We start from the raw sequence: 22,124 nt of genomic DNA, 5'->3' as shown, positions 1-22,124 counted from the left end.
TCCTGCATTCAGTTGCTGCACCACAAAGAGCAACTTTTAGCACTTATTTGTCGATCCTACCTATGGTTGGAGTTACTTGATTTGGTTGACAAGGGCATATATTCCTCGATGTAGTATTTGGTTTCGCGGAGTTTGGCCCAATATACCCAGAGAATCCTACAGTATATTCTCAAGTTCTTGTGCACGACTGCATAATTGAACATAGCTTCTTTGTTCACAATTTCCAAGATCATGGATATTACCGCATAGCAGATTGAAGTTCACCATGCATGTTTTCCTACACAGTTCTGTCCGAGAATTGGAGTTTTGTGAGAGAGAAATCAAAAACACCCGAAACGTTTTCCAGTGGGACTGCTTAGAATATGTCAATTTACTATAGGGGAATTTTCACAAAAAGCGGCAGTGTTTCTCGATTCGTACCCGGCTCCCGCAGTAGGTACATATCATAAACATTGGCACGCCTTTGTGGATATTCCAGGTGCCAGATGACAGATTACAGTAGCCTGAAGTAGCATTCGTCCGCTGAACTTAATAAACGGTGATTGCAGGGTTTTTCTAGGTTCGCAAGGATTTCCAGCTTTCAGCGTGCACTGGGCATCAGCTGGCAAAAGTGCCGTGGAGTTGACCCTGTTAGAGAAATATGGACACCCGTGAGCCTTGGCACATAAGGACCCCTTTCCTCGGGTATGTCATAATTTAAAAGTCTTGGTATTATTCTATCTGTTTTCACTCCTTCCTGTTGACTATTTTAGAACTCATGGCGCCAAGTCTTGAGCGGGCGTTGGCCAGTCTTATACGCATGGGCCTGCGAGTCCAGTTCTTTGTTGAACTCAATAATAGAGATGGAAATAATGTGTGGACAATATTACCTCTCACATACTATACAGACAGAATTGGTGTCAACATAAAGATGCAATGTCGATCACGGCCACACTCTATTCCCTCATCATCGCACCCATTGACCACAAACCCCTTAAGAAGTCGGACTTCGGATTTATGACACAAAATCAAAGAAAACAGATTAAAGTTTCCACAACTCGATCTTGTTTCAAGGGGGCATCTGGAAGGTCCGGGTACCGGAGGCTCGGGGCTCGCCGACACGGTGATTGGCCCGGGCACCTGCCCAAACACGCGCAAGCAGCGTTTCAAAGTCCCACAACAGACCCAACCATATATAAAGCCCCATACACGCCCAAACTGACGCGCTAGAGGGCGCTCCACCGACATAATACGTGGCCAAGTTAGAGACAAATGACCTGTCAGGAGTGAATGCCTACCCTATTCAGGAAGCTCACCGCTAGTGGCCCACTGTGACAGCTCAACCATAACATATGCCGAGTCTGGCCAGGTCATTGCTCTGTGGCGACGACTCTGATAGGGCCGACGGAAGAAGATGGCTTGAGCATTGGAAACAGTGATGTGGTCTGGGCGACGTACAATTGTAATTTTTTTTTTTTTTTTTTTTTCCTTTTTGTTTTCTTTGTGCGCTGTGGTCCATGGCGGCTGGGTTTTGTCTTGTGCGTTTCATAGTTTCTTCGTGGCCGTTATAGATCTGCTGTTATGCCCCGGGATTTTCGGATGCTTTTTCTGGTTCATAGTTAGAGCTTTCTCACTCTTTAGTTTGCTCTGGTTGAGCCTTTCTTTCACTTTTCGATCTCTTTTGTCATTTCTTTGCCTGCTGGTACAGGTACCTACGAGTCCAGGCTGTGCCTTGTCTCTTTCTCGTTGCATTGTTGCATTGATCTCACTCGTTTCAGACCAATCAAGTGAAACAACTTGCCATTATAGAAGCCCTGGAGGTATACAGCGCCGATTATTCTGTCAAGTCTTGCTTCATCACGCTAGTATCGGGTAAACTGGACAGCATGAATCTCCTTTTTTCTCTTGTACTTTTTACTTCATTGGGCTACAATGTTCTCGCTGCCCCATTTCAACATCGATCTACTGCGGCTGGTCACAAGAAGAGATCGTTCCGGGTTGAAAGAATCAAGCATAACGACTATGTCCGCAATTCACCCGGTGCTTTAAGTAAAGCATACAACAAATTCGGTATTACAGCTTATCCCATGGAAGGCGGAGATCAGCACGATTTCGAGCCATTCTTCACTGCGAGCAGTAAGAGCACCTTGGTAATCAGCGATTGTGCCTCTCCTGCCAGTCCGAGCACCACTGCAGATACGGCTGAGGAGGGAACTGTTAGTGCGACGTCAGTGAAGGGAGGTTCGGAGTATGTATCGCCCGTCCTCATCGGGGGCCAGAATATCACCATGGACTTCGATACTGGATCAGCAGATATGTAAGTCATTCTTATCCATCTCTACGCCGTTATTTGAGAAATGACACTAATGCGTACTGTGCCATTGTTTAAGGTGGGTGATGAATACCGAACTCCCATCCTCTATGACAGAGGGTCACACCCTCTACAATGCCTCAGAATCCAGCACCTACAAAAATGTGACTGGTGAATTCAAGATTGCATACGGAGACTTATCATACGCATCTGGCTCTCTAGCCAAAGACACAGTCAGCATCGGTGGCGCAGAAGTTAAGAATCAAGTCTTCGGTCTCCCAACCAAAGTATCCAGTTCATTCATTTCGGACACGTATTCCAACGGCATGGTCGGACTCAGCTTTTCCTCTATCAACAGCTTCGATCCAGGGCCCCAAAAGACCTTTTTCGACAATATTGCCCCAGACCTCGAACTACCGGTCTTCACCTCTCTCCTGCGCAGTGAAGGCGGCTTATACGAATTTGGCACCATCGACCACAGTCTATATACAGGCAAGATGAGAAACATCAGCGTCGACTCTTCAAACGGATTCTGGCAGTTCAACACGACAGGATATGGCGTGAACTCTAATGGAAGCACCACGGTCGGAAGTAACAGCACTGCTATATGTGATACTGGCACCACATTGATGCTGGTTACTCCAGATATCGTCTCACTTTTTTATTCGGCAGTCAATGGCTCTGGATATTTGAATAGTGTTGGTGGCTATGTTTATCCTTGTGATACGGATTTGCCCGATTTGACCATTGGAATTGGGCATGATATGAACGCCACCATACCTGGATCGGCCTTAGGCTATGAACAGGTGGGAACTAATACGACCACGGGTAAAACTAGTGAGTTTCTATTTTGTCCAAGTCTTGGGTGTAAATTTACTAACCGCTACAGTAGTCTGCTATGGTGGTGTACAGTCCAGTGCAGGGTCGGACTTTCAGATCTTTGGTGACATCTTCCTAAAGGCGTTTTATGTGGTTTTTGATCAGCGTGGCCCGTCATTGGGAATCGCATACCCTTCTTCATGAGAATAGTCATAGATGTGAAGGACTGAGACCGATATAGAATACTCGTTATTTCGTGGGTAATTCCATATTTATACAACAATTGTTCACTGTTTATAGACAATGCTTTAGATCTAGATAAGGATTCGCTCCAGGATTAGATTGTCTACAAGCTGCTAAAAGCCAATGATCTAAGAATCAAAAATACGTCAGAATTGATAACAAGCAATTATGCATCCTGTGCAATGTTCGTTTATAAATTTGGAAAGGGTGTATTGGTTTGTCTATTAGCGGTATATTCAAATCATCAGTCGTTATATCATCTCCTCGGGAGCCAAAGGAAGATCCTTCTCAATCCCATAGTCCGTAAGATAAACAGTAAATCGATCATCATTAGACCCCCTCAAAGGTCCATCATAGCACAACCCAAGAAAAAACCGACAATTCGAAAAAAGCTTCTCAATCCCTTTATCATTCGGATCCACATCTGCACCAAACCGATGCAAGAAATTCGAATCCGCCAAAAGACTAGCCACAGCAGCAATGCTGCATGGATTTTTTGGAAGAACATGATCGGTATTCATCAGCACAGAACCAGAAATCCCCAAAAGGAGTAACAGGCCAAGTAAAATGTCCAGAACCCGTGTCGAAACAACATCCTGAAACAAGCGCCGCTGTCCGGACGTTGTAACATTCCCTGCCAGAGGCGAAACACCAGACCCATCCACCGTCTCTCGATTGAACGTATTGAAAACTTGCGCTCTCATAAAAATGTTCTGAAATTTAATGGCATCGATGACCTTCTGATTATACGCCTTGCTGCCAACCCATTCTTCCGGAATGGCATATTTTCCAAAAATAAGCGATTGGAAGAAAGAATCGAACATTACACCAGGATCGCTCTGTGACATAGTACCCCATGCATCACTAGTCGTGTAATTCTTTGCTGTTCGTGCAGTCGATTCATCTGGAACGGGTGGATTGGTCTCCGAGATATCAAAATCAGGAAGAATGAACCGTGTTTGTGTATCCACTATCTCTGCTGATTCTTGACATGTCAAAGCCGCGATGTGTTTAAAAGAGTCATTTTGCATTGTACCCCATATATAGGACATAGTGGCAATGCTTGAAGCACTAACCTTGACCGTGCCACTAGCTTGGTCACCAACGCACGTGTTGGGCACCGAACGACCAAAGAGAGTGTGGGGCTCTAGGTCGAAAGTCAGGGTTTGTTTTGTCCAAGATGTGCTGTTGAAACTGCATGGCTCATTTAAGATGTCGTAGGTGATTGTCATTTCACTTGAGCTGAATGTTGCGTTTAGTTCGTCTCCTGTTTGGAGCTTGCAGGCGACGGTTCCTCTCATTGCGGGGACGAGGATATCGACGAACGAGTCCGATAAATTCCTATTGGTGGTTGTGTTCATAGATAGTTTGGGAAAGGCGAGCTCTTTATATGTCCATCTCGGATAAGCGAGATTATCTTGGAGGATATATTCTGCTGTCAAGACACCAGTCTCGTAGTCACCAGAGGAGGCTCCTTGGAAGCTTGTCTCTTGGGTGAAGTCCATTGTGATCTTTCCCGGTACGTTGACTGCTGTATAGAGACCACTCGTGACGATGGTCAAGAAAGAGGTGATGAGCGTAGCCAGTGTTGCAGCCAAGACGGCGAAATGCTTCATTCGAACGGACTTGACGATGGTGGTTGTGCTTAATGAGTCAAGAAAATCCATAGCCATAAACTGTGAAGATGCACCGGTCTCGTGCTTCAAGCTAACGTATGGTGCCAGACACCTGGTGTTGAAGTCCATACTTCCAAAAAGAAGGCCAATTATGACCATAACCAGTGCTGGAATCATGGTCCACAGGTAGTGAATGGTTTCATCATTTGAAGGGACATCTCCAAGTCCGTCGTTGGATTGAGAAAAGTACAAAAGAGTCTCCAAAGCGACTATTAACAATGTCACCACAATAAAAATGATCACACGAAACATCTTATTTGGAAGTGGGCTCCACTGTGGTTTCTGAGGTTTAAGTTTAGTGTCGTTGTATTCGATGTGACTTTTAGTCTCATCGCCCACGGCAGCGATACAGAACCCTTCTGGTGTACGCTCCGTATAATAGCGCCGCCTCTGTAGAATTTGAGAGAGACGTTTCAAACGCGTAGCACTGCTCCCACAGAGAGATTCCCGAAGCACTTTGCTGTTCGACAATATTGCAGCGACGGCAGCGATAGAGGTTGGGTTGAAAGGTGACAGCTGCGCAGTAGTGACCAAGACAACCATCGTTATTGCGAACATGGTTATTAGAGTTAAACAAGCTTCCATGGCGCGGAGTGGCACCTGGGCCATGATGACTCGATTCTCACTAACAACTGCCGAGCCAAGAGAAGCCGACTGCGACTGTGATATAAGCCCCTGGTGAACCAACTGAGCACCCATTGCACGATAATATGTCGAAGCGGCATTCGAAAGAACTCCATCTTTGAGCAAATTATCGATGCTTCCAGTTTCTCCGATAAACTTGGCACCTAGTTGTATGGAGTAGTCAACGTCTACCAGCGTCTTATTTGTAGCTCGGAATTGATCTGAATCAACAATCGGCTGGTAGATATCGATGTCAACAGACTCTTCCAAAATGTTTTTCGCAACTTGCCACGCTGTCAAGTGCGGTAAGTCCGTTCGCTCAATACCAGTCACCTCAAGATGGGTAGTCGACGACTTATCGGTTGTATTAGTCGTTGCCATCATCCTGAGAATTGAGAAAGTCGGCTTGCAGATAGCCGCCACTACACGCTTGGCAGTGATATTAACCGTTGTTCTATGCCAATCAGAATTTCCATAAAAATCAATTCCATCAGCTGTGAAATTGCCGTATGGCGATTCAGTAGAATTACCCAAATGAGCTTCCACAGCTATCATTATAACGCGATTTTCATTCAGATCATCGCTGTTGCTGCATTTCCCAGACTTGAGCCGTGCGGCAAAAGGGGTTTTTGAAGTGACCTGGGCACCAGTCTCCTGATTAGATGGAATCGAAATGGACACATTGGATATATCGCACGTTGAGGACGAAAGTACATTATCTTCCACCTGAACAGTGCCCCCGGGAGACTTGGACCCGACCCAAACCGTCTGCAATTGCCAAAGATTTATATCGAGATGAGCAGACTCACAGTCTAGATTGGAAACGAGGCCAGTAATGTTTGCCATAATGACGGAATCGTTGGAAATGGTCGGAGCAGAAAAGGTTGGAAAAGTGAGATTCGCAGTGGTACCGTCCATATAGGAAACATCTGCGAAGAGAATGCCATTGATGACGTTGAATGGATTGTAAACGGCGTTGGAAAAATCAGAGACACTGAGCGTGCTGAAATTGCCTTGAAGCAGGATCGGAACATTGCTTTTCGACACTTGCACCTCTTCTAAGCTGAACAAGGAAGTGGAGACAATGATGAGAAGTCGCAAGAGAAGGGAGCAGGCAATTCCAGCAGCAACAACATAGTGCTTGTTTCCCATAGCACTGACCAGTGCAACGGGTTGCATCCCAGAGATGTAGTCGAGGAGCACACTCTTTTCAGGCTCTTCTGGCTTTTCGAACATCGCTTGCCATGGCGCGCTTTGTTTTGCTTGAAATTCCACGCGTGCCCATAGTGCAGCAATAACAGTGAGAATAGCGGTTGGTCCGTAGGTCCAGAGGTAGTGGCGGCTTTCAACGGAGGATGCGAGACCCTGATTGGCAGAGGATACGTAGTTGAGGACTTCGAGGACGGCGATAATTGCGCAGAAAGTTATCACGAACAAAATCAAAACCCATTTTCGTAGATAGATAGGTCGCCAGCCAGATTTTTGGGGGTTTATTGCCCCGGCTGCATGAGAAGAAACCGAGGAAATTGAATTAATTTCGTTTTTCCCATGCCTTTTGAGGTTCATGCTGTTCACAGGTCGAGGCGGAACCAGTAGGAGAAGTATTTTGGAAACGTTATAGGGAAATTTGGCATATAACTGTTTTCTCCGCTTTAGCTGTGGGCCAGCAGTGTGCTTGGGCCTTGAGACTATGAGTTAAGCGCCAGGGAGCAGACCCTGGTCATACCATGGTGATCATATTGTATCCGTGTTGTGAATGGCCAAGCGTCAATGCATCCCGCGAGCCCCACAGAGTCTAAGTTTCACTATAAGCCTCGGGCGCCTAAATCGTGGTCCATGAACACAGCGAAGGCACAATCTGACTCTATTTTAGATGCGTAGATTTGAATGCAATCTAGAACGCTTGGCATGATTTGCGGGCAAATACTGTACATAGATACCATGTGCAGGATTATGGATCATTTGATATAGACACAGAAAAGTCATTGTAAATTTTGCTATTTTCTTGTCGTCTTCTCGTGGGTATGCATTTAATGGCTATTTATTTTGATAGATTCGCCGTCCAATAAGAGATATACTTTTTTACCGCACAGTAGCACCCTTAAGAGTCTTGACAGTGCAGATAACGCCCGAGGCGGTAACCAGCTTGCCGACGGCAGGCTTACCCTCCTGACCCTTAACAGCGGGGACGGCGTTGCTGTCAAAGACAACCTCGAGGTCATCGTTGGTACCGAAGCCAGGCTGGAAAGTCTCCCAGATCTTCTTCTTGGGGTTAAGCTGCTTCTCAGGCTCGCCCTCGGCCCAGCCCTGGAAGCTAATGCGCTCACCAGCAGGAGCGTCAGCAGGAGGAATGACAAGCTCGACAGGACCGGCGTGGGAGTCCTCGCCCTCTGCAACACGGGGAGAGGCAGCCAGAACCATGGCAGCGGACTTAATGCCACGCATGGTGACGGGCTTCAAGTTGCAGACGGCAACAATCTTGCGGTTTTGCATCTCCTCCAGGGGGATGAGACCGTTCAGACCAGAGCAGACTGTCCGGACAGTCTTTCCGGTCTCCTCATCCAAAGAGGTGTTATCGGAGCCAGGGGCGTCACCACAGTCGATAGTGGAAACGAAGAGAGAGTCGGCATTGGGGTGGTTAATGGCGCGCAAAATGTGGCCGACACGCAGATCGATGATGGAGGGGGAGGGAGGGGCAGCGGCAGCTGGAGCAGGCTTAGGAGCCTTTTCCTTCTTCTCCTTCTTCTCCTTCTTGCCAGTCTTGTGGCCGGCGGCGGCGGCAGCGGTAGCAGCATCGCCGGCGGCAGCATCAGCCTTGGCAGCCTTCTCGGGCTTACCCTGACCAACAACAAGGGGCTTCTGGGCCTCGGCGCCGGCGCCTTGCTGAGCAGCCTTCTCCTTCTTCTTACGCTCCTTTTCCTCCTTGGGGTCGACGGGCTTGGGCACGAACTTAACGTCGTTCAAGTCGATAGCGACCTTCTCCTCGCTTGGGATCTGCAGCGCAAAAAGGCGCGAGTTCTGCACAAAGTCGACATGACGCACAATGTGGTGGTATCCCTTCTCGCCTGTGCGCTCCTCAGAGGTCCACTTCTCGACGATGGGAGCAATAATAGCGTACACGGCAATATCAGCGACCGAGGGCTTCGCACCGAGCAGAGTGGTGCGGGTGGCGAGGTGGGTATTCAGCTGAACCAGAATGGCATCAATGACAGACTTGTCGTTGCTGGCGGTGGCAGCGGTCAAGCCAGAGACGGTGTGCAGCCACTGCTTGATGTCGGCCTCCTCGGCCTCGCTGAAGGTGACCTGGGGGAAAATCTTGGGCGAGGCATGGAAGTAATCTAGCTCGGTGGCATCGGGAGAGATGGCGGTAGGATACGAGCGGTAGAGGAGTGACAGGAGGGAGGATTCGGGGGCTGCTGCGGTCGCCATGGTGAATGCGCGTGAGGGAGATGGAAGAAAAGAAATTCGAGGAGGGGCACGGATCTGTGTCATCGATTGGACCCGCGGGGTTGTGCTACGGGCCCGCAATCGGGTCACGCATCTAAAGGCCGTCAACCTGACGAGCTGGCTTAGTACCATGAGATCGGTCTGGAGAGCTAAATAATTCTAGTAGCTTAGACAATTCCATTCACTAACCCCTTTACTTTTTTCGCGGAGCTTTTATGATGACTCAGCACATAGCTAAGCGCGAACCAAACCAAAGTGACTGTCTCTATTCAGACATACTACACTAAATGAACATTAGAATCACCTGGTGAAAATCATGAAGAACTAGTCCAGTTGAACTTTCAAGATTAGAGCCCTGAAGTTGACCTGATCCAGAGGCTGCATACTACTATACAAAAACCTTGGAAATATATCCAAGGCTGTTCATATGTTCTGAAAGAATTGATGCGATTATGGAGTCTTATGGCATAGAATATGAACATGGCTTTCGTGCTGAAAGATCGATTGCATCGCAAAGGAGCTGACATTCGAGTACACCACAACACTAGACAAGGGTAAATTGGGCGCCAAATTTGCTTGGTTTTGAAGCTGTTATGTGTTTTCCCTTACTACAGTCCTAGTCCAAACAGTCATGAGATGCCTAAGCGTTAGTGAAGAATACTGATGCACGATACTTCTGACAAAAATGTGAAAACTCTTACTCTTCAGATCCCGGGAGTCACCGCTAGGACCTCGGGGATTCTGATAGACGTGAGGGTGCCGACTCATAAATGTCTATTCCTGTAATGACTATAGGAAATCCTGAATTGATAACACTGACTAGGCTGATCAATATGTGGGAGACGTACTTATCAGAAGTATCGCTGTTTAAATGGAGCAGTCTCGGTGATTTGATTTACCTAGCAGAGTGTGGTTGTCTTCCTCTATATTGTGCAGAGAAGTCACACTAGATGTGAAACATGAAACATATGTAAAAGAACTCGGAATGCTCGTCTTGACTGCATTCGTTACATTAGGGATTAGTCAGTGATAGTGTAGCTTATTTACTATGAGACAATTTCTTATGTACAATCTTCAGCGCTAAACTAATGATTGCAGTTATCGGAACCATTCGGCTAAATTCACATTCCTAAGGTGTGCTTGCTGATAAGAATGCTCTTATCACTCGACTATGCGGGGGCTTAGGGTTAACGTGGTGACTTTCACTCGATTATATCCAGATTCATTGACGCTAGCGTACAAGCACGCCACTAGGTAGCACTTTGGTACTGAGTGGCGCCACGGCTGTAATCTGGTATCTGCACTAGGTTAATATTTCCAGCCCCTTGCAAGGTTGAAGAAATCGAGATTAGTTCTTCAGTCTTTCAAAATTCCATAGAGCAGCAGATCACTGGGTTTAGAGCTGCGAAAGACCCCACAAACCAGTCTATTTCAAGCAATATGCTGCGCTGAACGATCCATCTCTGCCGAATTCCCCAGCTTATCATAGGGTTGTATCTTTAGATCTCAGATAGGGTTAGCTCACTAAAATTCTGCCATGCTCATTGGTCAATGGGAGACGCACTAAAATGAGTCATAGTGAGTCTTGAGGGGGCGAAGCAATTACAGCCAATCGCCTTCGGCCAGTGGAACCTTTAGGCGGCCTAGGCGTCAATCCACCCCCGAGTATATCAATCCCTCCTCATCTCATTTTTATTTCTTCCTCAGGACACCACTCCTCGGCCTTCCTGACCGAGTACGATTCCCGCGAGTCCCATCGGACTTTCTTTTCTTTTATCCCAGACAACCGCGCCACGGGCCCGCTTCGGCCCGCTTAAACTATCTCATCATGGCGGCCTGCGCTTGCTCCAGCTCCGCAGCCGTTTTCCAGGCGATCTTATTCTGGCAACCCAGCCAGCTCCGGCCCTCAACCCAGTCCCCAGGGGTCGGTGCTTTCGGGGTTCCCTCCATTGTTTAATTCTCACGACTTTCAATTTCAACAATCCTTTAATTCCTTGGAGCCGACGGGATGTTTTCCCTCGGCGACATCACTCCAATCCTTTGATTCCCTTGCTCAAGAGCCGGATCTTTGGACATCAGAACTGTCCTTTGCCAATACCGACTGGAACTTCCTTCAAAATGCGACACCTTATCCTGCGGTTGACGGGTTCAATATGGCTCTCAACGATCCAGGTTACGGGGTGGCTTCGGCCTACCCTTCCCTTTCAGATTCAGGATCCATCGAGTCTCTGGCTCTGGCTACTTCCTCATTTGTTACCAATTCGGCGAATTCCCAAGGTGTGTCCCTCCGATAGCTAGCTCCTATATGGATGCGGATTCTAACTTTGAATTAGACGGGCATTCGCATACTTCTCCTGCTTCTCAGGTTGTGGGCTCCGTTACGACATCTCAGTCTAGCCCTGCATCATCGCAGACTGAAAGCGTCCTAGGTCGTGTTGAGTCGTCTCGTGTGGAAAAACGCAGACTCAATACACTTGCGGCTCGGAGATGTCGGCAGCGGCGCGTTGATCAAACGAAGAATCTTGAGAATGAACTGGAACTTATGAGGAAGGAACGCGATGAGCTGAGACTCAAGGTCTCGAAGCTAGAAGGGGAAACGGCAGCCTTGAAAGGGCTCCTTGCTCGACAGAGTAAATGAGGTCTTTCTGAGCTTTTTTTTTTTTTTCATTTAACTATATCTGAGCCGGTCTCCCAATGAACACCATTGATAATTGATCCCATGTTCTTCATTTACTCGATTACCGTAATTCTTGGGATCGATGAACTGCTAAGTACTCGCAGTTAAATTGCTTGGCTGTCGAGTCTTCTAAGTGGAGCTCTTGATAATGGGTCATGGCTTAAGACACGTGGGTTCGTGATCACATTGATAGGCAAAAACATACAGATACATTGAGTATTTTCAAGATCCTCATCTTGCAAAACTCACCCCCATGCTCTCAAATCTTATCCCTTAACCGTATCTTCCCATTAACTATGAAGACCTGAACATCAACCGGAAAGGGATCCATTATACCCGACCCAACAGTAGACCAGATAACTTTCCCTCTCTCATCATGAAACTCAATTCTATCGCATTCAAAGCAATACAAAACCCTCTCGTAATTTTCCTTCAGGAGATAGTTGACGGGGTGCTTGTAGCAATTATCAAAAGCCTCCGGCTTGATAGTGAGGGTTTTCCAGTGGCTGCGCTATTAGATCGTTTTATGATTAGCTTCCCTGGAATACTACGAAAGCAAAAAGGAAACACACAGTACATACCAGCGTGTCCGCTGTCACTGTCTCTGTTTCTGCCATGGTAGATCCAACTTCAGATCGCGATTACGGTGGCTTTGAAGAGATCATGCGCGGGGACCTGGGAGCTCGGTATAAAATATTGCGAACCAAGAAAAGTTTGAACAAAGGAGTCTTCAGGGGTGGTGGGCAAGGGAGATGGATTAACCCCACCATCACTGCTCACGGCCCCGGGGGTCGCGGGCGGAGACGCTAGAGATAGTGCTTTTTTTTTTTTTTTTTTTAGAAGATAGCATAGTCATTATTCGCGTGTACACATGACTTGTGGGCTCTTCCGGGTCATTCTCAATGAACTTTATTTTCTGCCTCTGTTTTCATCTCGAATTATTCTCCATAAGCCGGGGCGCGGGCATGGGCTCGGGCGCGGGTGAGCGGGTGATCCGCAAAAAGTGGGCATCATAGTTGCTCCAATCGAGATGGCTTTAAAAGGAGCATATTTGGCGACATCTACCATAGCTTCGTTGCAGACTCTTCCTTATTTTGTGAGAAGGACTGATATGACTCTATGGTCCGAGTTTGAAGGCTATATGTATGTAAAATCTGAACGCGGAGCATGAAGGACTGCCCCGCTCCTGCATGTATAGATCAGGCCCCCAGCTAGATTATACCGGGCAATAGAGAATCTCAGTATGTTCATGTTTTGAGGAGTTTAACTATTTTTATCGGCTCTAAGTTTAGGTTCAAATTTACTGGGAACGAAAAGCCGAGATCTGTTCATATGCATGCCATTAGGTTTGACCAGTCCACATTATTAATAGAATCAAAGTACTTTCCTAGCGTGAAGGCTTTTTTCGATCACAAGCTTTAGGAATACCTAGCTATAAGCTAAAATGCAATGAAATCTCACGTTCAACTTGAACCTCTCGGTACTTTACTAAATGAAGCCTCGACCCAGGCCTTTGAAAAGTCACCTGAGCGCCATGTGGGAAGTCCAGCCTTGTTTGCTGAGCAGCTCCAGGTCGCCGCATATATGATACACTACGCACATTGGTGACTGATGTCTATATATGCGCCTATATAAACAGGAGAGTTGATAATTATACACTGGTTTTACTACTTGTACACACCAGGAAAACACCATGCCCTTTTGAATTATGGCCACATGCAAAACAGTTATGGTTTCATCTTTCGTCTGCCTTCCATTTTAATGTATCACTGGATTCTCGGGGGGTTTGTTTTAATTTCCTTCCCATCCACCCACCCATCTTATTCACCACCCACCTTATCTTCCTCTTTTCAGATGCCTCGCCAAACCCGCCTCATTAAGAATGATCCTGGCTATCCAGAAGTACTATTTTGACCTCATCAACTTTAACCCGGATGGGACCCGAGTCCAGAAATTGATCGAGGACTCAGAATCTGCCACTTAACCCGCGGTTAAATGTCCAGAAACCTCCTATTATACACCGTGGTCGAGGACAACCTACTCAGGCTTCTCAGCAGGCACATATTATGTCGCAAGATGCTCTAGAGGCGTCATCTGGTCGTGAACTGTCCCGCTTGGAATTATTGACTCACAACAAGAAGCAAGCCTCGAAGGGTCGTAAGAGCAGAATCAGGGAAATCAGGGCAGAAAGCGAGGTGGAAAACGGGCTAGAAGGTAGATTAGGACAGCAAATAAGCTGCATGTTAGCCTTTTCTAGAAGACCTCAGAAATTAAAACAAAAACCTCGAGAATCCAGTGATACATCGACATTGTAGGCAGAGAGAAGATGAGGCCATGACGGTTTTACATGTGGCCATTTTTCAAAAGGGCATGGCCTTTTCCTGGTATGTACAAATAGTAAAACCAGTGTACAATTATCAGAACCAGTGTACAGTTATTAATTCTCATTAACAGGACAATGTCTGCCAGTGGAGCCTTCATACCTAGACCGCCGCCGCTTTTGTGAGGGCGCTCAGGCTCAGGATCACTGTGTAAATTTCAGCACGGGCTCAGATTCAATACTATGCTCAGTGCTAAGTGTGCTCCGGGACTACTCGGGCACGTTCAGTGCGTACTCAGCGAGTGACTTAGTGAACACTCCTCATTTGTCCAACTTAAATGTAGACCATACCTGAAAGAGAGCCTCCACAGCGCCATCTGTGTACACGAGGCCGCCAAGCATAAACCACTAGTTATCCGTCTCCACCGCCGAGATCAAATTCAAGTTCGCTCGGGTGTTCCAACAATGAACAGGCTAGGGCGAACACGGGTGGATGGATCCACACGGGATGCCAGAATCCAATCAAGTCCGGACGCGCGCTAGTTTGTGGAGTCTTATTGTTTGCGTGACGAGGCATCTTATGTGTAATATGCAGGCGCCAAATTCCCGGGAGTCGCAACGGGAGCAGGGGTGTGTAAGAATATGCCCTGCAGATTCCTGCAGATTCCTGAAGAAAATTATGAGAGGTGGGAGGAATGACTGTGGATTTTGCGCCTGTGGCAGCATGTTGCATGGAATTATACCTAATCCAGTCTAGGCTGGGATCGGGGAACACTGTCCGGGGTCCCCAAGTGGGTACTACTGTTGGCTCGGGCCTTAATAAGGACCCGTGGTGGATCTGACGTGGCTTGTAGACAGAAAATTGGTGAAATTCTATGACCACTCATTATGATAACCCATTACATATGTATAACTCATTAAAACCACCAGGGCACACATTGTACAGCCCACTCCTAGAGTTGGGAATGTATCCTTCCGCTGGGAACTGATTCCTTAGCAGCTCGACCAAACAAAATATTCTCGAAGGACTCGTGTCTAAGACGAGTTCGAGTTATCAGCACAGCTGAAAGCGGAGCCTAGAAGAATTGTTAATTCAGAATTTCGGTGTTTGGAGGCGGAAAAAACCATACCAATAGTTCCTGTAGCGTAAGCATCAATGATTTCAATGATGACACCATATGTGGCGCCGACGAGGAAGAAGAGACCCAACAGGACCATCCCCCAGTGCAACATGTAAATGATTTTCTGCACGAAGGTACCTTTCCTGTAGTGGCTGTTGCTGTACAGCCACAGGAATCCGGGAAGGCACATGGCCAGAGGAGCAAAGCAAACGGAGCCAACAAGGGCAACCAAATAGTTGAAAATAGGAATGGCCTCAGCGAGGATGAAGGAAATGGCTCCGAGGACAATCGTGCAGCTCATCCAGGTAGCCCAGTGAACCACCGTGTTGCTTTGCAGGTGGCGAGTGTTACCTAAGATACGCACAAAGACGTACTTGGCCGCAATCTAGAAGGAAAAAGAGTCAGCGTGGCCAATTTAGATTTGAATGTGAGAATCTCACATGTAGGTAGATTGTAGCGCTGATGATCAGGCCTAGCAGTGCAACACCATAAGAAACCATCTTGATCGTCTGTCCGGCGCTCTATACACAAGAATCGTTAGCTGATAACATCTAATGTGATAGCGACAGAGGCGGAAAATACATACACCCAAGGACGGGCTGGCCACCCATTGTCCACACCAGCGGTAAACAACCAGACTGAAAGCAAGGTACGAGGCAGTGACTAAGCTCATACAGAGATAAAGCGACTTCTTGTAGTCCTTCGGGTTCCGCATCTCCGACATCACCGGGATGAAGGCGCTGGTACCAGCCGAAGAGACGAAGATAGTGCTGGAGGCAACCATGCCGGCAGCGAATCCGGGGTTGTTGATCGCAAGGTAACCAAGATCGTAAGGGCCTTCTTGGGGAGCGGCGGCTGGCCGGTCTCGGGTGGTGACTCCAATGACAACGATCAGAACGGCTGCATAGATCGAGATGAATCCTGCATATGTGAGCCAGCCCACATGCTGGAGCTTGCGGACCGAAGCCGTCGCAACGATCACAACTGCCGCAATCAAAGACCACCAGACGGTGCATGCGGCGTGGTGCGAAAGGGCGTTCAGTGCCGTTGACACTCCAATGATACCACTGCCAGTTACTAGGACGTAGCCGATGAGGAACACTACACCAGTCAGTTCCTTTGCAAACCAGCCGCCGGCAACCTCCGCCATATCAGCTATGGAGTGGCAGTGAGGGTACTTCTTGCGGAAGTTGCCAAGAATCACGAAAGAATAGGTGTTGAACGCGCCCCAGGCGACGATACTGATTGCGCCACCGACTGCACCGAGAGAGTACAGCGCCGATGGTAGCGACAGTACACCGGTGGCGAAGAGGACCTTCACCATAATAATGCACGCCTTGAACCATCCGACACTGCGGAAGCTGACGCCATCCGTGGTCTTCTTGAAGACCTCCTGCTCCTCGATCGAGTCCCGAGGGCTTCCCAGCTCGGTGTCGACCACGCTTGTCTTCTCATTCAAGGTCATTGTGAATGAATTTTGTTAAGAAACAAATGCACCAGGCTGGAGAAAAAAAAATTTCAGATCTAATGCGGCGCCAGGGTCAATAAGTACTAGGTCTTCTGTTATTCGTGTGGATCCCTGCATGAGCGGCCGTCTGGAAAAGAGCCCTCGCTCCAATAGGAGCTTGTGGATAGAAAATTTGCCATGTCTAGAGCTTGATCAAGTAAAAAAATTTTACATAAATGTGTTTTTCTCAGAGGCCAGCTGCCAGGGCGATAGTCTACTGTGGGCCCTCAAGTGCTAGCGTTGGTCAATTGCCACTAGTGTGCCGTGCCCACGCTAAGTAGTAACTAGCATGTTGATAGCGAAGTGCACGCACCGAAGCTGCTAACTGCGCAGATTTTAAGGTCGTCCAAACAGCTATTCATATGCTATATAACATCATTGAAGGAAAGGCGTCAGAAAATTTCTATTTGAGGAGAATAGCATTGCTTTATAATATAGTGCAGTGGACTGAAGTTTATTTCGAACTATCATCTCAAGGCAGTATGGGGAGGCTAGCCCCGATGGAACGGAAGGGGGCCAGCCCAACAAATCTGTTGGTCAATGCTCCACCTAGTGTCTTTTCCTTTTGCCGTTCTCGGTTTTGTTAAGGTCTAGCCGGAAGTTTGATGATGGCCTCCAAATTTCCGCGATTCTCGTACTATGCAGTGCGTTCTTGTCCTTTGCAGTCCCTAGCACACTTTGTGCAAACACTTGAGTATATGCACCGACATCGACTGTGCTCATACTGCTGGCAACTGGGACGCCTGATTGGTCTCTCTCGATACTGATTGTCTGATGTGAGGAGACGATTGCTCGAATTCAGGGGGACGCTGAATGCATAATATACATGTAGTCAATATTCAAATATAAAAGAGCAAAGTATGTGATCGAGCTATGTACACATCAGCGCGGATTATGTCGGTGTGGGTGTGTATCCATTGAAGGGGGCAAATAGCCCGATTCAGACCTCGTGGAAAACATTTAGAGGGCCGGCATCCCCCGCTCTCCACCCGACCTGCTCCCGCACTTTGTCCGGGTCGTGCGCAGTGACTGGATCGTGCAGCTCAGGTGGCGCTCAGTGAATGCCTAGTGAGGGGATCATGCTGCTCAAGCGATGCTCAGGGAGCGCTTAACTTATTTTCCTAGCGAGTCGGCTACCCGGTCAGCCCGGCCACCTCCGAAAATGAAGTAAATGCGGTGATAACAGCTTTCTATTTTGACAACCACAGCTTCCCTCTGATTGTCCTTATAAAAGTTCTTTATGGTGTCTCAAACATATCCCTGGGATTTAATTGGTTTCATAATTGTTTGAGTCAAGGACATATATTTGGAGCTTTTTCTGTCAAATCACGGTGTATTTTATGGTTACGTAGGAAATGCTCTATCAGATTTCACTAAACTCCGAAACAGGTCTTTGAGGTTACTAAAACAAAAGTATCGCGAGTTTGATACAGCTTATATGTATTATTGCTGAGATATAAATTTTACTACAAATGTTTACTATGCGGTTTGGAGTGGCCGGGCAGACTGGGTGGCCACTTCGCTAGGAAACTGCGCTAACTAACGTATTTCACAAGCGAGCGGACCACCCAAGCCAGCGGCCCACCGCAAAACACGTGGTAAATGTGGTGAACTACAGATTGATATTTCAACAACCATATCTTCTCTTAGTTTCTACTTATAAAGGATATTCTTAAAAGTATCCGAAGTACACGCTCGGGATTTAATGAATTTTAGGAAGTTATTTAGGCAAATATATTTGTCTAGCTCAAAGGCCAAACTACAGTTTATTTATGGGTAATATTATTGTATTATTCATCAATTTAACCTAAATCTACAATTGCACTACGGTCACCCTAAAGGAGAATTACGAGAGGGGTTTGTATTGCTGCGATAGAATTGAGTTTCATGATGAGACCTAGCACTCATAAACGCGCCATAGTCGTTCTTCTAAAATTGTTCGAAGAGTCAGTTCTCATCATTGAGCCACAAATCGTATATTAATCGAGACAGCCCACTTCATCTTTTGCCATGAATCTCTCGGCTACGGCATGAGTTTAGCGATGTTTAGAAGACCGATTCGTTTCAAGAATAGCTAAGTCTAGTCATGGTAAATCAACCATTGAACAGTACCATAAGAAAGGCTATCATCTATCAGGTAAATAGCTCCAGACAGAGCCAACGCCCAAATTGACACTGCTAACGTTCAGATCATTGTGTCTTCTTTGCCTTCACCTTTTTCCCTCTTCGGCGCTTCAGGGCATTCGGAGTGTATTCGGTGCCAAGGAGGTAGTCCCACCAGCGGAAGCTGCTTGAGTAGTTCCCAATGAATTTCTCATGGTGAAGGTCGTGATGATCGGCACCAGCCCAGAAAGGTAAGAAATGGTGAAGACTACAAGGAAATTCGTAGCCACTGTGGGCATCGATAGCCTGGAACAAGCGCAACACAATCCAGATATACATAGTGAGAATATGCAGGTTACCGGTGAAAGCACACCAGAGGATCGGGCAGCTGACGGTCCCGAAGCCGAGAATCATCACTTCAATAGGAGAAGCATATTCGGCGGCCAAACCAAAGGGTGCAGAGTACTGATGGTGAATTTTGTGAATAGCCTTGTAGAGCGGACCCCAATGAAGAGCTCGGTGGAGAAAATAGTGCCAAGTGTCCTCCATCACGAAGAATGTTGCAATCTGATATGTCATAGTCCAGGGAGACGGAAAAGGAATCGATGTTGATAGACCGCAGAACTGGGCCATTGGGTGGAAAAGCCTAGAAGAGCCGTTACTACTCAATCGGGCCCGAGAGGCAAACGTCACGTAGAAGACCACTCCGTCGAGGGCAGGGACATACCATATTTGAGGAAGTTCGACGGTGAAGTGGCTTAGAAGCACAAACTTGGCGCAATCCCATTGCTCGCGTAATGAAGGTACTTTGCTCTGAAGCAGAATGTTAGTTTCGATGGCGGCTGGAATTGGGGTGATTTCGGCTAGTGCCAGGTGTTAGGCTTGCCACTTACGCTTTGAATCTTGTACCTCTTGAAGAAACCCAAGCTATCGATGAAGATCCACGGAAGAGAGCGGCCGAAGTAGAACAACTCGTGGATGACGAAGGACATGATGCCGGTGGCCAGGACATCATTCTGCACCCACGCATACCATGCGACCCACAATCTCTCTGCCACGCTTAAGTGGGTATTGAATTTGGTGATATCCTGATATTGGCCCCAATAGGTGCTGGGGGGTAGCACGGTAGAATTCCTAGGAGAAAAAGGGTCAATATGCGACAAATTCCATAAAAGAGTATAATTCAACCACCTAGGGGAGGGTGCAAAGAAGGGGAGGAGACACAGACATTGTGGTTCCTAGCAGGTCTTGTATAAGAGAGAAGAAGCAGAGGCTGAGAGAAGGAGAAGACTATTTCGTGAAGAGGGGAGTAAAAAAAGAAAGGATCTGGGCGAGAGTATTATATACTATGTAGTGTACAGTATATTCCCTACTATTAAATCCTAATCCTGCTAAATTAAACATACCACATGCAGGAAGGTTCCAGGTAGCCAAACACAGGCGGGCAAATGCGCATTATCCAGTTTACAGTAGTAGGGCTCGGATGGCTATCGGTTCGTCTGTGGCCTGACCTTTGCGGCGCTAATGACTTTTGTGTTCCGGCTCCCGGTCTTACTACTTCGGGAATGGCCTACTCCGGGTTATCGAAAGCAGTACTGGTTCTTACAGTATTTGCAAAATCTGGTATATAATCCGTTTTCGAATTCTACTGTACTATATCTGGTGTAGACGTAGAGAACCCACGGTCGATTATCTATCAGCGTGCTACAGGCGGTTGCTTCTGTCAAAATTTTTAATAAACGAGGGGTGTTATACTAATAACATTTTAGTTATGATACAGCGCTGCGACCCATGAACGGCAACTCAATGGGCTAATTTTAGCACCATCCAATCAAATTTCTTCTTTTACGGATATATCTATTATCCGGGTGAGGACTTATGTGTTTGTCGAGGTATAGCTGATTTCGAAAACTACTGTAGAAGGAGTTGATAGCGATCATTTGCACTTGCTGCATCAAGCAACATGGCAGGTGATAGACCTGAGCGATCTATGATAAAAGGCGAACCATCGCCTCGTTGTTCTTCACTACAGCGTCTAACAAGGGTGTTTCAGAAAACGGGTGCGCAGTTAGGTCTGGATTGACCCGCTTATCTGTAAGCAGAATCTCAACCAACTCCTCTTTATCTATGTCAACTGCGATATGCAACGGAGTAAGATCGGAAAAGGGACTTTCCGTGAAGAGGGCGCTAGGATCAACGCTTTCCCGATTCACGAGAAGACGAACCAACTCAGGCTATTTATTCAGGTTAGCGCTATGAAGAGGGCTAGTCCATCTTTTCGCGCAAAATCTACATAAGCACTAGATGATAGTAACATCTTCACGATTTTCGTTTTGTGCAGCGATATCGGAGTTACTTAGCCCAGTGAGTAGGCGTTCTTTTTGATTCGGGTAAGCCAGGAGTCTCGCAACTATAGCTATAAGCCCATATTGACTCGCCGCGTTAAGAGGCGTGCATTTTTTCCGGCCTCGAACATTTGGATCGACTCTATAGTCTATAAGCATTTTCACCGCGGCTAGGTTGCCATTCTTCGCTACTATGAGTAATGACTGGTCGGGTTTAGCCGGTAATTCAGCGGGACTCTTGGCATCTTTCTAGGCTTAGAGGGCTTTCTGTAGGGTCGAATTTCCTGACTCAGCTGCATGGAGAATAGCTGTCCCGCCTGAGTCTTTTGCATTGCGTAGGTAGAGTTATGATATGAGCGTTTGATATAAACCACGATTGACTTGGACGAAAGAAGCAAGATTTGACTCTTTGTTAATCATGTACGTAATTTGAAGGAGTATCTCTGGTGGAAGTTGCGTTAATGGCATGATATCGAGAAGGTATACAAAAGTCGAATGTGGATAACATACTCGTGGGCTAAGGGGGGGGGATCATATTATATAGCTACTGACTTAGCTACTCCCGCACTTTTCTTGGGTCGTGCGCAGTGAGTGGATCAGAAGTGCTCAGTGAGCGGGGGCGAGTTGCTCAGAGGCGTGCTCAGTCTTACCCAGTGAGCAAAAAGCGGCAAGGGGTGAGCACTAATTCGGAAAGGGAAATAAAGAATTGCCAGGCATTATCCGGTATATATGTTACGATAGTATATTTGAAGAAGAAAGAGCATGATCTCTAGACATCGTACGGCATCATCGTCATCGCGTTATATGTGTCCCTACCGATGAGAGACATAATTTATAGTCACTAAACTCAGTGAGGGTAAAACCCTTAATAGTATGAGGCTGCCTAGTATCTCTGGGCTATAGCCTGGAGTTGATTGGGCTGTGTAAACAAGTGGCGTGTGCGCTAAGCTAA

General features: G+C 47.1%; 7 protein-coding genes across 7 annotated transcripts; 2 read left to right on the top strand and 5 right to left on the bottom strand.

Annotated features, from left to right (window-relative positions):
• Nucleotides 1-1,865: 1,865 nt before the first annotated feature.
• Nucleotides 1,866-3,313, top strand: N7484_009743 (pepsin-like aspartic protease; the record flags this gene model as incomplete). The annotated part of the gene is made up of 3 exons (XM_057120130.1): nucleotides 1,866-2,296; nucleotides 2,370-3,127; nucleotides 3,183-3,313. 3 exons carry the CDS (start codon nucleotides 1,866-1,868, stop codon nucleotides 3,311-3,313), a joined length of 1,320 nt encoding a protein of 439 aa, XP_056969685.1.
• A 290-nt stretch (nucleotides 3,314-3,603) lies between these two features.
• Nucleotides 3,604-7,218, bottom strand: N7484_009742 (DUF3433 domain-containing protein; the record flags this gene model as incomplete). Its single annotated transcript, XM_057120129.1, has 1 exon — nucleotides 3,604-7,218. The coding sequence occupies one exon, from the start codon at nucleotides 7,216-7,218 to the stop codon at nucleotides 3,604-3,606; it is 3,615 nt and encodes a 1,204-aa protein (XP_056969684.1).
• Nucleotides 7,219-7,734: 516 nt separating this feature from the next.
• N7484_009741 (putative cofactor for methionyl- and glutamyl-tRNA synthetases) lies at nucleotides 7,735-9,081 on the bottom strand (the record flags this gene model as incomplete). Its single annotated transcript, XM_057120128.1, has 1 exon — nucleotides 7,735-9,081. One exon carries the CDS (start codon nucleotides 9,079-9,081, stop codon nucleotides 7,735-7,737), a length of 1,347 nt encoding a protein of 448 aa, XP_056969683.1.
• A 1,846-nt stretch (nucleotides 9,082-10,927) lies between these two features.
• On the top strand, nucleotides 10,928-11,737 carry N7484_009740 (bZIP transcription factor JlbA/IDI-4; the record flags this gene model as incomplete). Its single annotated transcript, XM_057120127.1, has 3 exons — nucleotides 10,928-10,960; nucleotides 11,022-11,376; nucleotides 11,433-11,737. 3 exons carry the CDS (start codon nucleotides 10,928-10,930, stop codon nucleotides 11,735-11,737), a joined length of 693 nt encoding a protein of 230 aa, XP_056969682.1.
• Nucleotides 11,738-12,035: 298 nt separating this feature from the next.
• Nucleotides 12,036-12,393, bottom strand: N7484_009739 (uncharacterized protein; the record flags this gene model as incomplete). The annotated part of the gene is made up of 2 exons (XM_057120126.1): nucleotides 12,036-12,287; nucleotides 12,358-12,393. The coding sequence occupies 2 exons, from the start codon at nucleotides 12,391-12,393 to the stop codon at nucleotides 12,036-12,038; spliced, it is 288 nt and encodes a 95-aa protein (XP_056969681.1).
• A 2,738-nt stretch (nucleotides 12,394-15,131) lies between these two features.
• N7484_009738 (uncharacterized protein) lies at nucleotides 15,132-16,682 on the bottom strand (the record flags this gene model as incomplete). The annotated part of the gene is made up of 4 exons (XM_057120125.1): nucleotides 15,132-15,172; nucleotides 15,227-15,602; nucleotides 15,658-15,738; nucleotides 15,804-16,682. The coding sequence occupies 4 exons, from the start codon at nucleotides 16,680-16,682 to the stop codon at nucleotides 15,132-15,134; spliced, it is 1,377 nt and encodes a 458-aa protein (XP_056969680.1).
• A 2,232-nt stretch (nucleotides 16,683-18,914) lies between these two features.
• On the bottom strand, nucleotides 18,915-19,819 carry N7484_009737 (sterol desaturase family protein; the record flags this gene model as incomplete). The annotated part of the gene is made up of 3 exons (XM_057120124.1): nucleotides 18,915-19,473; nucleotides 19,555-19,640; nucleotides 19,721-19,819. 3 exons carry the CDS (start codon nucleotides 19,817-19,819, stop codon nucleotides 18,915-18,917), a joined length of 744 nt encoding a protein of 247 aa, XP_056969679.1.
• Between the last annotated feature and the right edge of the window lie 2,305 nt (nucleotides 19,820-22,124).

Source organism: Penicillium longicatenatum, assembly GCF_028827895.1.
Source record: "Penicillium longicatenatum strain IBT 33135 chromosome Unknown contig_6_segment0_segment0, whole genome shotgun sequence".
Classification (NCBI taxonomy): Eukaryota; Fungi; Ascomycota; class Eurotiomycetes; order Eurotiales; family Aspergillaceae; genus Penicillium; species Penicillium longicatenatum.
Note: the sequence above shows the minus strand (reverse complement) of the source record. Positions and strands in the feature narration are given on the sequence as shown.